The 14,917-nt window shown below is 41.5% G+C and overlaps 1 protein-coding gene across 8 annotated transcripts in view; it reads left to right on the forward strand.

Annotated features, from left to right (window-relative positions):
• LOC110990417 (small integral membrane protein 14-like) overlaps nt 1–14,917 on the forward strand; it is a 150,315-nt gene that overhangs the window by 45,046 nt on the left and 90,352 nt on the right. For all 8 annotated transcript variants that reach the window (XM_087141010.1, XM_087141006.1, XM_087141009.1 and 5 more), the window contains exons 5-6: nt 13,676–13,724; nt 13,962–14,113. In XM_087141010.1, coding sequence (XP_086997136.1) covers nt 13,676–13,724; nt 13,962–14,113 — 201 coding nt within the window. The remainder of the gene's footprint in view (nt 1–13,675; nt 13,725–13,961; nt 14,114–14,917) is intronic.

A 14,917-nucleotide genomic window follows, 5' to 3' on the forward strand; every position in this document is an offset into this window, starting at 1 on the left:
GTCGTAGTAAGAAGCCTATTGCATTGGGGCCTAAAAGTCCAGGATTAAGGTCAGCATGGCTTAAACAATGGTAATTAAAGTTCAGGGTTAAAGCATTGACGTAGGGGGCATTTGTGTTTGTTAGTACATCATTCTCGTTATGAAATACATGTATCTCTCAAATGCTAGAGTAGACCAATGTTTATCATGCAGGCACAGTGAAGTGTTAAATTTGAGCACTTGAATTCATTCATGTACACCTCTATTAGCATTTTTCAGGAATTCTCTCTTCTAACTTAACCACTTGCTGCTGGGTGTAATTTGAAGTTGCATGATGTAAAACCGGGAGATTTTCAAGATTTTCTGTTTTTCAAAATTCTAAAAAAATATCATAACTTCATTTACTGGATGTTTACACCCACATGAATGACTGTCTTGTGGCTACTCTAATCTAACAGACAACATCTATTGATGCCTGAGTACGAGTATTTCAGCCAGGCCTGCCGCCTGGTAAAAAGAGCCCAGATTGTGCGGTGTTACAGAAGTTTCTTTTGTTCCTGAAACTGGCACGTTTTTTTCAATCGGGGCCAGATTAATGAGCAGCAGTATTGTATCTCTTATCATTGGAGCACTTTTGATAATCCACTTGCACTGAATGCCACAAACAGTGGTTAATCTTTCAAAACAATGACGGATTTTCTCCTCTATTGACAAATGAAAAAATGATAGCAATTCCCAGCAGCTCAGTCTTTTGTTCTTAGTACGGTCTTTTGTTATAAGGCCAAGCTCTTTTGTGCGGTTTCGTGTATAAAGCCTATATGCCCGAAACCAGGCTCCCTGGCAGAAAGTGGTTAATGTAAGGACTAGTAGTCAGATTTATTTGGGTGTTCTTTAGACGTGAATCTTGTCGGACTCATGTTGCTCTTCCCTAGTCAGCCATCCTTTCAGTCAGTACGCACTACATGGTCGTCACGCTCGGCCTGTGAGTTCGCATAACCCTCACATGGCACCCTCTTTTGATAGCCTTTATTGTACAGTGTGTGTCATACATCACCAGTCAGTCAGTCTGACATGACGGATAAGCCAATCGGAACCCCATTGGTGATATGTAGTTATTCATATTTGCATATGAATGACATGATCTTGCATAAAGTAAAGGGAATTGCCACCAATCAAAGTAGTCAGACTTGTAGACTCGTTCATTATAATGCAGGTTGGCTGATGTAAAAACAAGTTCGGCAATGTGATTCTGACCTGCCAACTAGTACGATTTAGCCTATTTCCTATGGGAAATTCTTGAAAGTACTATTGTATGTTTTCTCCTTCATAAAATACGGGTTTAGAGGATATTGACACGCCTGAAAAAAATCGTAGTTCGACCATTGTGCATGTACATGTACACACATTTGCACGCGCACATGTACAATGTAAATGGACGTATGTACAGGGTATGCACGCACGTGTACAAACTTCGTGTGTAAACAGCATCGGGCAACCACCTGATCATTATGTTGTGATTGGCTGCCCATGAAATATCAATATTCATGTATGCATTAGTGGGACTCTTTAAAGCCGCTTGAGCATCAGTGGAAGTAGTGACAATCTCCAGTATTTTATGTAGCATACATTTCATGGCCACCATACATGTAAATATGCGGCTTGAAATGAGGTTAGTAAATTTTCTGCTTTCGCCGATAGGTAGAGGACTTTTTGGCAACTGATGCCGGGCAAAGAAGTTGTGTCGTACATTTTTACATGGCTTTTATGTGTTCCACATGCATTGTTTTTTATGCGGGAATTTCCAAAAGCCTGGACATACAATGTGCTTTTCAAGATTTCAATTTTTTAAACTGTGATCAAATCAGGTGGGCATGGGCTATTTCACTCTTCAACTTTGATAATGGATTTCTTGTGTGATTATTTTATGTGTGAAGAAGTGTTAGTCTAGTCTGAGTTACTCAGACTAACATTAGACTCAATCCAGACAAGTGGTCAAAACGATCATGTGGAAGAATATATTCTTTGAAAAATACAAATTTTTAATGAGAAAGAGAAATATGACTTTTGAATTTTCAGAATACAGTTTTGTAATCAAAGAGGTTGGGAGGTCTGGTGATTGGCTGCTACCACTTTAGGTACATATAGATGAGCCCATTCGCTGTTTTCAAACTGTAGGCAGATTCATCAAGTTGGGATTTCTGAACAGAACTCCTCGTAATAAGAGGACACAAGAGGGCGCGGAACAACTAATGGCATGCAGTATCGATATACATGTATGTATCCAAAGCAGAAACAAAGACATCACAGAGATCCCGACATGAGTGAAGTCAAGGGTGTTCTTCAGTTTTGTGACATAATTAAATGAGACTTAGGATTCTGATGATTGCTCTCTACCGAATCACCTGGGCGTCATAATCAACCACAAGAAGTCAAATCTCACCTCTACGCAATACCCGACGTATCCAGGGGCATCTAAGTTGCTGTTGTAGATGGTATCGAAAATGATACAAACGACATCACAGCCACTTTACCTTTCAAATTTGAACCAGACATACCATCAAAAGAGAGCCACAATAACTCGACGATCAGCAATGCCTGTTCAGACCATGATCATTTACATGTATTCAGCCTGAAAACAGGCTGAGGAATTGTAAATGTTGTTTGAACTAACATTTCAGAGTCTTCATTATGGCACATTTGGTCCAAAATGCCAGACTAGACTTCCACAAAACCCAGGATTTTCTCACTGTGTCAATGGGAAAGTGGTCTGTGGTCAGTAGCCAGTAGCTTAGTATACTTAGCCAAATTCCTTCTCAGTTTTCCAGTTCATTTTATACGTGCACTGAAGGAAAGTAATGCCCAAGTTAGAGATGTGCATTTACGGGTAGTGTGGGAACTGGCTACCCAATGCCTGTAACTGGCAGTTACCCAGGCACCTGTAATTTATTATATATATATCATGATAACAAAAATACAAAGGCTTCACTGGCATGCTCACTGTCGCGCGTTTGGGAACTCAAATCGCACAAGACTAATTTGCAACTGGAACTTTTTATTTCTACATTAAGTGTGAGATAAAATACAGTGTCTCGGCAAGTCAAACTTCGGGGAATGGCTAAAAATTCAAGTTGTCCAAATTTCATGCTAACAAAAGTTCCTGGGTCATGTAGTAATAGTCGGATTACACATGACATACGTAATGGAAATCAACTCACTCCATCAGTGGTAATGTTTTGTGGTCATTGGCTTTTTTGCCAGTTTTTGTGAAAAATGCATTCTTTTTGTTCTGTTTCTTTTTTTGGCTTTTTCGAAATTATGTGGAAAACTACAGGTGTTTTTTGGGTTTGAAATTTTTTATGCCCCACCCCCACGAAGTCTAAGGGGCATACTGTTTCTGCCTTGTGTTTGCGCAGATGGGTGTGTGTGTCCACGAATGTTGTCAGTGGGATAACTTTAATATTATATGTCCTATGGACTTCAAATTCGGTATGTAGGTTGTAATAAGTGGTCTTAAGAAGCCTGGTGAATTTGGATGCAAAATATTAAGGTTCAAGATCAAATCGACTAAAACAATAGAAATCTTGTCAGCGTAATGACTTGGGAATTACGTGTCCTGTGGACTTCAAATTTGGTAAGTAGCAGTGTTGTAGTCAAGGCCACAACCTCCGAGGCCAAGACTGAGGCCATGCCCTCCGAGGCCAAGACCAAGGCCATAACCCCAAGGCCACAGCTAACGAGGCCGAGGCCGAGGCCAGCTATTGGTATACATCCTAACAACAAATCAATTTGATCACTCCAATCCAGGTCAAGATTTTGTTAGTTGTATTACTTGTATTTTTGAAGTCAAATGGCTGAATGGCAGGTTTACTGATGACAGACTTAAAGAAAATGCTCGTTACATCTTAAAACATTAGGTTCTCCAACATCTCCCTGGAAAGCCGCAGCACTCATTTATTGCAAAGTGGCAGATGGGGGGCCAGACTATGTTTGGGTTAGACTGGTTTTCAACAACAAGGTACTACATGTGCAGCGGCGGCCATGACTGTCGCACGGAAGAACATGCACACATTACGCGATCTTGGTTCAACACACAAGGAACCCAAGAAAAGAATGTTGCAACTTGCAACTTGACGTCGATGCTGCTGCTTTTATGTTAATATATCTTAATGAAGGTCGGTAACTGTGAAAATGATTAGAAAAATTCACACTTTTTGATTGAAAAAACATGTTGAATTGTAGGGAAAATTGGGCGGCCTCAAGCCGGCCTCGATTCATTCGTCAAGGCCGGCGATCTCCAAGGCCGAGGCCATAAAAATCGGCCTCAAGGCCAGCCTCGAGGCAAAGACCGGCTTCGAGGCCTGCAACACTGGTATGTGGGTTGTAATCAAGTTTTCCTTCTCTTTCTGTATTCTAATGGTGAATAGTTTTGCTTACAAATTATCGTGTTTCTAAGTTTTGTGACATTGTCACCTAAACATTTTTTTTCTGTTGGAACAAGAAGCAATAAACCACCAACAAATTGGATGAAGTGTTGATGCCATTTCACCTAGAGAGACTGGTCTTGAATTCCGATGTGGAAGAAATGTTCCACCAGATTAGGGTGTCCCCAGAAGATGCTGATGCCTACATTGTTTGTGGCGGGAGGACAGAGAGTTTTCAAGGACCCCAAGGGAATACCAGATGCTTTTTCACCTCTTTTGAGCTACCCCCTCACCAAGCTGTGCAGGGTTTGACCTGCATAGAACTGTGCAAGACAGTGAACACGACTTTGATGTAAATGTAACAAAGATCTCAAGCATTTCTATGTGGATGATTGCTCAAACGTTTTCTCTGTGAAGGAAGGAAAGAGGCTGTCCCCCTCGTTATGTGCACTGTTGTTAAGAAGTGGTTTCAGGCTATGTGGGTAAACAATGATACAGAAGAGCTTTCCCGTGTGACAGTTGCATTCATTGTCAATATAGACCTACATGTTGATCACCTACCAGTTGTGAGAACCCTTCAAGTTCTGTGGAACATGGATACTGATGAGTTGTTACAAGGCATCAATCAAAAATACTCCATTCAATACACGCTCCGTCACCCCATTCATCCTCAAGACAAAGCTTTGCTTCAGGATCTTTGTGCTCAAGACAAAGGTTGGGATGAGGAAATCAGTGAAGAAGAGGAACAGTGACAGAAGACTGGGTCATTGAACTTCCTGACTTGATAGCAAAAATTGCAAGGAGTTTTGAGTCTCGTATCATCAAGGAAGCAAATTGTGAATGAAATTGTGATCAAGAAGGAGCTCAGATAGTTATCTTTTTGCAGTACATTAGTCATGAAAGCAGAAGATTTTGCACCTTCGTTGCTAACAGAGTTGCCAAGATACGTGACATGAGTGAAACCTTCCAATGAGTATATTGATTCAGGCAGGAATCCCACAGATGGTCCTAGAGGGTGTGCCTGGAAGACCTGTCACAATGGCTAAGTGAACAAGAGTTTCTTATCGAGGACAGTACAGGTGGCCAGACAAGGACTGAGATGCCAATTTGGAATTCCCTAAAATAGTAGCAAGTGGAGCTTTTTACATGTACCTGTGAGCATGGAGACCTCTGTGGTGCAGCTTGATGCCTTTCCTGGCCACTATGCTTTACTTTTCATTTTAATTTTGCTTGTGTTTTTGAGGGGATGTGGATTTCAGTTACTCTAACGTTATGTTATGCTCTCTTGCTCATTTTAGGCAATGTTGTAATGTAAAGACAATTTTTGTTTGCATCAACAGGACAACTACACCATTTTATTGCATAGTCTAACATTACAGTGCCCATTTATAATGTACAGACACTCAGTAATTTGCTAAAGAGTGATGTTAATACTTGCAATCTTATATTATTTGTGTTTAGTGTTTATGCTTGTCGAAGTCATATGTGTCTGCATGTATGATGCTAAAGTCCCATGGTGATTGTCCCATGCATCCCAGTGTTCTTTTGAACCCTCGAGCCCTCAATAAATTTAAAGACAACCACTGACAGAACAGCAATACCCTGGGTGTTCAAAAGACTCAAAACTTGAAAGGTTGTCAGCACTAGGGCTGTTACAGTAATCTTTGGGTCACAAAGGTCTTTTGTGCCCATGTTCAAAAGTAAGACATCAATGGGTTTCTTGCTCAGGTTGTTAAGGTAATGATCTGTATTGAAAAGTAGCCTGCTGTAGGTCAGCTCCGGATGCCCTTCAACAGACAAATTATAGGTTCCGGCAAGACCGATGAGTTCAACCACTGACTGACGCTTCTGTTGAGCCTATCGAGACACTCCGGACACAAGGAGTGCCCAAACAAAAACACGCGACATTTCTCTGACGGGCAACCTGTCGCACTTCTTCAGTGGGTGTCTGCATCCTCACATTCTGAAGCAAAAAATAGAAACATAACATACTTACATGCAACTAAGCGAGAAATATTTACGAAACATGTTAGACAAAATTTTTTCAACACCAAAAAAGGATATAATTGCATGTAATATCTTGCAGGTGCAAAGGAGGTGTACACCACATCTCGTCACTGGACGAGCAGCCTTTGACCCTAGCCATCTACCTAAAGTCTCAATTATAGTTTTCCCACTTGCTTACTGTGGTTCTGGACACTGCATAGCAACTTGATTAGTTTTAGACCTCTGACTCCTACTCTTATTGTTGAGGGACTTCACGAGGTTACACAGGGTCTTATTGAAATGCTCAGATTGTCCATTTCCCTGGGCATGATATGGAGTTGCGCAGGTTTTCCGGATACCGTACAGAATGCATAACTCCTGAGTGAGATGACTCTCAAAATTCTGTCCCTGATCTGCATGGATCTGGGTCAGCACCCTGTAACTATTTGTCTCGAAGAGCAGTGGCCACTGTTGTCGCAGTCTGGTCCCTGCAAGGGACTGCGATGAATCCATAATAACCAAAACATCCTCAAAGCTGCCACGACCCTTATCTAGTTTCACAAAATCGAGTGCAACCCATTCCAGGGGCTTAAATGCTAGAAGATGCCACATAGGCAGGCAAATGGTTGGAGTGGGAGCCTTGGATGCCGTGCATTGGAAAAAATTCTGAGCACGGTTTCGGACCTGACTATTAACCCCAGGCCAAAAACAGCCACTTGATGAAAGAAAGGGTTCAACCACATCTTTGGTGGCCCCACTGATTGTGGCTAGCCTCAATCACTGTCATTCGCAGTCCCTTTGGCACCGGAAGCTGCTTAACCTGCCCGAGGCCTGGTTCTTCTACAGCTATATAGTACTCCATTTCACTCGAAGTGTGGCCATTCTCTAAGCCAGCCTTTCAGCTCCGCCAGTGTAGGTGAAGAACCAGATTCACTCTGACCTGGCTCCAAATGTTGCTCCCACCTATTCAAGATTTTTCTGAGGACTTGGTCTTTCTTCTGCATTTTTGACAGTTCCCCATATTAGTACAAAGGCAGTACTGATGATGTCCCTTGCTTGTAACAGGCATTGAGGAAAACCTTAGTTGCTTGGTCTTGACCTCATGAGTGAGTTGAAGTTCTGCTGGTACAACTGTACTTTCCATGACTACCTGAATTACGTCAGCACTAGGTTCTGTGCTTGGTGGATACCTACTAAGCGCATCAGCGCATTTATGCAATTTACCACTACGGTATTTTACCTCCAGGTCAAACACAGCTAACTGGGTGACCCAGCACTGTTCTGTGGCTCCAAGGTGCACCGACTGCAAGTGAGCCACTGAACTGTTGTCAGTCCACACTATTGTGTGTCTTCCCAGAAGGTATGATCTGAATTTGTCTACTACCGCCCACTTCAAAGCAAGTAACTCGAGTTTGAAGCCGTACAGGTCAGGGTAATTCTTTTCAGACCCTCTCAAACCCCTGCTGGCATATGCCACGGGATGCAGTTCTCCATTGTCATCAAGATGTAGTAAGCAACTACCCACTCCCTTGAGGGAGGCGTCCACCTTCAGGGTGAAGTCTCTATCAAATATGGGAAAGGCCAAGACTGGAGCCTGGCAAAGCGCTTTCCTCAAGAACCTGAACGCATCATTAGCCTCTGTCTACCATGCAAAGGTGTTCACACTTGGGGTCTTCCCTGCTTTGGGGAGTGCCATAGCCGTCAATGAATGCAGGAGAGCATCAATTTTCGAGAAGCCCTTAACGAACCTACAATAATAAGAGGCTAACCCCGAAAATGATCCCAAATGGTCAAGATTCTTGGGCACCAGTCAGTTCTTGATACACTCTACCTTGGAAGAGTCCACTGATATCCCCTGGTCACCCACCACATTGCCAAGATGTATCACTGATTTTTAGAACAGTTTGCATTTTGAGCCTTTCAACTTTAAGCCTGACTGCTTCAACCTCTTGAACACATCGCCAAGTCTATCAAGGTGCTCTGAAAATATTGTTTAGAAAACAAGAACATTTTCGAGGTAAAGTACTACCTTGGACAGATTCATATTCCCAAAGATAAGCTCCATGATATGCTGGAAAGTACTGGGGCTATTGATGAGCCCTTGTGGGAGCCGGAGAACTCATACAAGCCTGTTGTAACTCTGAACGCTGTCTTATGTATCGAGTCAGAATGCATACCAACCAGGAAGTATCCATGGGATAAGTCCAGGGAAGAAAACAGTTTAGCATCTCCCAAAGCCTTGAGGGTCTCCTCAACTCCTGGGGGGAGGCATTTTTAACTGTTTTAGAATTAACACATCTAAAATCAATGCAAAGACGTAGCTCTCCATCCTTCTTCCTTACATTCACACCTTCATCACAAAGATCAACTTTAAAACTGATCCTGCAACTGCACTACTCATGCTTTTGCAACCATAGTATTTTCCTGGATGCTGACAAGATTAGGGCTAGGGTTCACCTCCAAAACTGGAAAAGAGAGTTCACAGATTTGCTGCATTCCTTCAACAACCTGACACCTAGCGGACATACATGCATTCAATGCAGTTGCCACTTCCACATGGCTATTGCTACCTGTCACGTTACCTGGTGGACATGACTCTATGAAAAGAAACTTGTCAACAAAGTCTGTCGAGGGTTTCACCACACCACAGTGAATGACTTGGGCAGAATTCTGAGCAACGACTTCTTTAAAGCATACTGCAATGTCAACCACAGGGTCGGAGGCCTGGTCATTACAATCCCCATCCCCAGTGTTGGGTGACTCAATGGATCTAAATCAGTGCAAGGTCAGACTCCACTCAGGGTGGTTCTTCCATCGCTCCATACAATTTTCATCCTGTGAAACAATTCTAAGGGTATTACACCCAAAAATGACAGGTGACTTGTCACACCTGTCACCAGGCAAAGTAGGGGTGCTCATACTTCACAAGGAAGCTAACATTAAAGCTCTGGCCCCAAATCTCAAGTGTAGTCTCAAGAAAACCCTTGACAGGGATCTCAAGACTATTTGCTCCGAGTAACTTGAAAAATTTGCCCACCTCTCCAAGTGCCCCCACTTGTTTTGCCAAATGCTGGTGATAGAAATTCCAAGATATGATGTCTCAACCCCTGTGTCTAGCACACAATTCACAGGTACTCCAGCTGAGACAACTTTTGCTGTATGACTCTTGGAAAGATGTCTTTGTTTATCAAACTTTGTCATTACTCTATCAAGCTCACTGGGTTGGGTGGTGGGCTTGTGTGGTTCCCCCAGAGCAGCGCCCCCTGCAACTGGGGCGTCACGTTTACCGAGACCTTTGATGTACCAGTACTCTCCTGTGTCTGAATATTAGTGGGTTTTGCGTCTGAACTGGTACTGTTTTGTGCCTTCTCTGCAGCTTTCCTCTTAAAGCAGGCTTCCAAAGTGTGGCCTGTTTTTCCACAATAACTGCACTTGTGACTACATGCTCGCCTTTCTGACCTTTGATTGCCAGGGTTAGAGGACACACCAGGTTTTAGTTTTTCCAAGGCGTCAGTCAGCCTTTGTTTCACTAGGTGCTCCATAGCAGCAGTGAGCTGTTTCTGACCATCTGCCAAACTAAGTAGCAATTTTTGTTCTTTACTGACAGCCTGTGCACCAGAACTCACTGCATCAAGTGCCACACTAGAATTTGCCATGTCAGAAGGATAGTGAGAGTCATGTTGTTGATCATTTGAGTTACTGTCTGCATCGTGCATTATTTTTAGAGCAAGTTCGCGAAACTCGAAAACGACAGTTCCGGGTTATCATGGCTTGGTCTGTGCAGTTCTCATTTAATTGCTGAATCTCTTGCTCCGTGAATGAATTGCTCAGTATTAAAGTGCGCCTTGTTTCACTTGAGCTAGTGCTGCCTTTTCATCAGAGTCAATCGATGCAGCTTCCATGCAGTCATAAAATCTGATCAGTGCATGGCTGTAGTGGGCCAATTTCTCATCTTCCAACTGATCTTAGAAACAAAAAGCACAATTCAAAGACTGGACTGTCTCGGGAGGCCCAAATCTGCGCCTCAAAATAGTTAATAGTTTGCCAGTGCTGTCTTTCTGTTCCTTTGGACGGCAAAAGATTTCTTCCTTGGCTGACCCCCCAAGGTGATCATTTGCTACGTTGACTTTCTCATCCTCTGACAAGCCAAAATGTCTACAGTATGAGTTAAAATCATTCACCCGTTCTTAAAGTGTCAGGTCACCTGATTTCTGTGGGCATCCACAGAATTTAGACAACTTAATTGTGGAGGCCCTTTGATATTTCAGATTTTGGAATGCAGTAAAGAGTGTCTTGGCCAGGGCTTGGTTTGACTGTATAATCCCATCCACAAGGCTTTCAGAAGTTGCCATTCTTTCTGAACAGTAGGCACAGCAACCAACATACAGTAATATGCTTACCCAATAAAAAACCAGTGCCAGTCTTTCTTGACAAGCAAATAACACCTGGGAATACAGAGAAAAGGCCAGGCAAGAACTAGTGTAGTAAGAAGGCACATATACATGTACATATAAAATGTTACATGCAAATGTGTACATATAAATATAAAATGCGTATGCATAAAATGCTACGTATAAAAACTTCCTTAATACATGGATGCTATGAAAGGAAAGTTGGTAAAACGTTCCATAAGTACACACATACAATATACAAACGTATTATCCACTGCAAAGGCAGATTAATAGTGTTGGGGTTTCCATCGGCAACTAATATGGATCCCACGTCCTGTCTACGATGCCCCTTGTAAGGTCTCAGACAGTGCTAGGTGGCACCGTCCCTTGTTGAAGGGACTGTGTGGTCACTTCCGGATGGAGGGCATGAGTGTCCTCCGGTAAGTAGATCCATCCATGTGTTCTCGTGTGGGCCAAAAAAGTCATGGGTACGACACAAAATGAGTCCATAACTCACCCAACACTCATGGGCGTGGCACCTCAATACACAGCTATGGCCTTAGGTTTCTGAAGCCTGATCCTAAAAAGTATAACACAGGATTGGGGTAAATGAAATACATGTCGTTACATGAACAAGAAACCCACTTTCATTATGCTGATTATTATGGGCCAAAAATTAATTTTAACAAAAATAAACAATTACGAGCAAACAGAATTTTCTTATTCAAAAATCTAAATAATAAAACACAAAACAAGCACCAAAATCATTTGAGAAACAAATTTTTAAAAATTTTAATTACAAAAATAAAAGTTACATGTCATAAAAAATAATTTCACCAAAAATGAATAATCATGGGTGAACAACATTTTCTTATCAAAATGTAAATGGTAAAACACAAAACAAACTCTAAAAAATTTACAACAGAATTAATTTGAAAAATAAATAACAAATGTCTGAAAACAACATGCCCCCCAAAAGTTCCCAAAATGAAAGCAGTAAATCAAAATATGAAATAATTGAAAAAAAAAGGAAAAAAAAGTCAAAACCAAAGGTCGCCAGCAGTTTACTTCATTTTTTCACAACGAAGCTAAATGCAAATCATTTGACAAATTCTGAAACAAATTTGGTTCTGACGTATAATACTTTATTTTTTGTAAAATTAATTTTGACCCTTTCGTCCGCCCGGGTTTTTTTTTAACAAACTCAACACAAATCAATAGAAAATTCTTAAACAAACTAACTTGGTTCCATCGTTGAGGGCGTCCTTTACCATACGCAACCATTGTGTTGGCGGGCACGGTCGGTCGATGTTGTTGCTCAATATTGTTGCTCAATATTATTTGGCAACAATTCTGACATCAGCTAATTGCCCTTTGATTTTACTTAACATTCATGGAAGACTCTTTCCAAAGGGGAAGCAAAATTGGAGAATTCTTGCAATATTTAATGATAGCACAAAGTGCAATCTTTTTGGAATATTCCCGAAAAACCCCCGTTAGCAAAAGGATAAAAATCAACCAATTATTCCTTGAACCTTGATTATACAAATGGTTTCCCTTATTTGCTGATCCATAGGAACAGTTCTCTCAACTTAGGAAAACAGACCCGAAAAAAAATTGAAATCCATGGTGGCAGCTGTACTCCACTCCACCACGTGTCTGTGTACTTGGGAAAATCAATTGGAAGGCATTTTTGACTGTTTTTAATGGTTAAAACAGAAGGAGGGTTAATTGTTGTTTACATGTACATATTAAATGAAGATATTGAACCCCCAAATGTTGAAGTTCTTATTGTGTTACATACATGTACATGCACAAGTATTGTCCTGTACTACATACACACCTGTACTATATAAGTGTGTACACACATAAGTGATGGAGTGGGAGACAGATTGGGACAACTGGGTTAGGGCGAAAAGTAGGAGATGGATGGGATGATAGGATGGAGATGGAGTAAAAGATGGATGGGATGGGGATGGAGTAAGAGATGGATGGGATGATGAGATGGGGATGGAGTAAGAGATGGATGGGATGATGGGATGGGGATGGAGTAAGAGATGGATGGGATGATGGGATGGGGATGGAGTAAGAGATGGATGGGATGATGAGATGGGGATGGAGTAAGAGATGGATGGGATGATGGGATCGGATTGGAGCAGGAAATGGATTGGATGACAGGATGGGATGGAGTAAGAGATGGATGGGATGATGGGGAGGGGGTGGAGTAAGAGATGGATGGGATGGGGATGGAGTAAGAGATGGATGGGATGATGGGATGGGGATGGAGTAAGAGATGGATGGGATGATGAGATGGGGATGGAGTAAGAGATGGATGGGATGATGAGATGGGGATGGAGTAAGAGATGGATGGGATGATGAGATGGGGATGGAGTAAGAGATGGATGGGATGGGGATGGAGTAAGAGATGGATGGGATGATGGGATGGGGATGGAGTAAGAGATGGATGGGATGATGAGATGGGGATGGAGTAAAAGATGGATGGGATGATGAGATGGGGATGGAGTAAAAGATGGATGGGATGATGAGATGGGGATGGAGTAAAAGATGGATGGGATGTATTGGCATGTACTCATACAGTACATGCACATGAAGGTCAACAAATGGGGGTTTACAAGTTGCTTAAGTTCATGTTTGCCTTATGTTTAAGAATAATGTACACGTATAGTGCCAATATTTACATACCAAATTAAAGTGTGGTGCCAGAACAGATTGATAATAGCATCTTGTCAATTTAGCCTGTTTAGAATCAAGGGGTATGCAGTTTTGGCCACTTTGCAAAGCAAATGATTTTTTGCTTGGATTGTATGTCCTATTAGACAAAGGGTATTTGGATGTGACGCAAATGTCATTTAAATTTCACAATTTTTTTTTCCACAGCTTAGAGACTCTCAGCAGTCATGTTCAGATTCACAGTGTGACCTCGAGTGTAAGTAACTGCAAAATAAATACATCTCAATGTTTAACTGTAGCCAGCAGTAGCACACATACATGTATTCATGAGACAGTGGCCTGCAGAATACAATTTATCAAAGTAAATCTACATATGACGAAGTTTAATGACTTCAAATGTGAAAATTCCCTGCAAATAACAAACTTTGTATTTGTTAATTGTTTGCCGACTGTTTCATTTATCAAACTTGTTTTTCCTATTCTTTACATACAGTACCACACCCAACTTCTGATAATGATGGCTACATCACTTTTTCTCTGTTGATGATAACTGTCGGTTGGATAGTTCTTGCCATTATTCTCTACCTAACTAGACCCTCCATGATGCAAGGGAGAGAAGACAAGAAGCAAAGACCAAGCAATCAGGTTTGTAGCTTTTAACTGTGCTTATTCCACAAATTACACTTAGAATTAAAAGGTCCCTGTTTACCTCTTCCTAGGTTGTATCATGTTATTGGGGCGTAATCTCTGGCTACATGATGTTTCAGGCTTAATGGCCCTCCCCAAACAAAGACATTCACAAATGGGAATGCCACCAATGTGGGGCCGGATAGTTCACTTGGTAGAGCACCGGTACAGTGTTCTAAATGTCGCAGGTTCAAATCTCACTCTTGTCAATTTCTTTGTTCGTCTTTATAATGAGAATTAAAAGGTGTTTGTAGGACATGCAGAAAGTACATCCTAATACATCCTTTTCAAAAAAGTACATCCTTTTCAAAAAAGTGTGCTTTTAAAAATTCATTTTAGTATTTTCTGCACTAGTGCTAGTATTTACTAGCACTGTCTGCATATTGGCAGACAGTGCTAGTAACTTTTTAAAATAGTATACCACAGCCATGGTCTTTTATAAAGTTGGACATTACAAATGCTGACTCTTGCATTCAAGATTCCATTTCACACTATTTTTTACTCTCCAAGACCAAGTGATGGAGCAATATTTGCTACAATACCTGGTTGCCAATAAGTGGTATTCAAATTCAATAGCCCTTACTGGTTTTATAAATCAAAGTGACAATAAGCCATTTCTCTTCGATATTGAAATGGTATGTATATAACAGGTTAGCCCAATGTATCATTATGAAACTGCTTGCAATATTATACCCAGGACTTGCCTGTGTAGGTTGTTTCAAAGGGGAGCCCCAATCCACAACAGATCCCCTTGGTTCCTTG

This window comes from Acanthaster planci, linkage group LG09 (genome assembly GCF_054643075.1).
Source record: "Acanthaster planci isolate LZ-2023a linkage group LG09, COTS_SCS, whole genome shotgun sequence".
Lineage (NCBI taxonomy): Eukaryota > Metazoa > Echinodermata > Asteroidea > Valvatida > Acanthasteridae > Acanthaster > Acanthaster planci.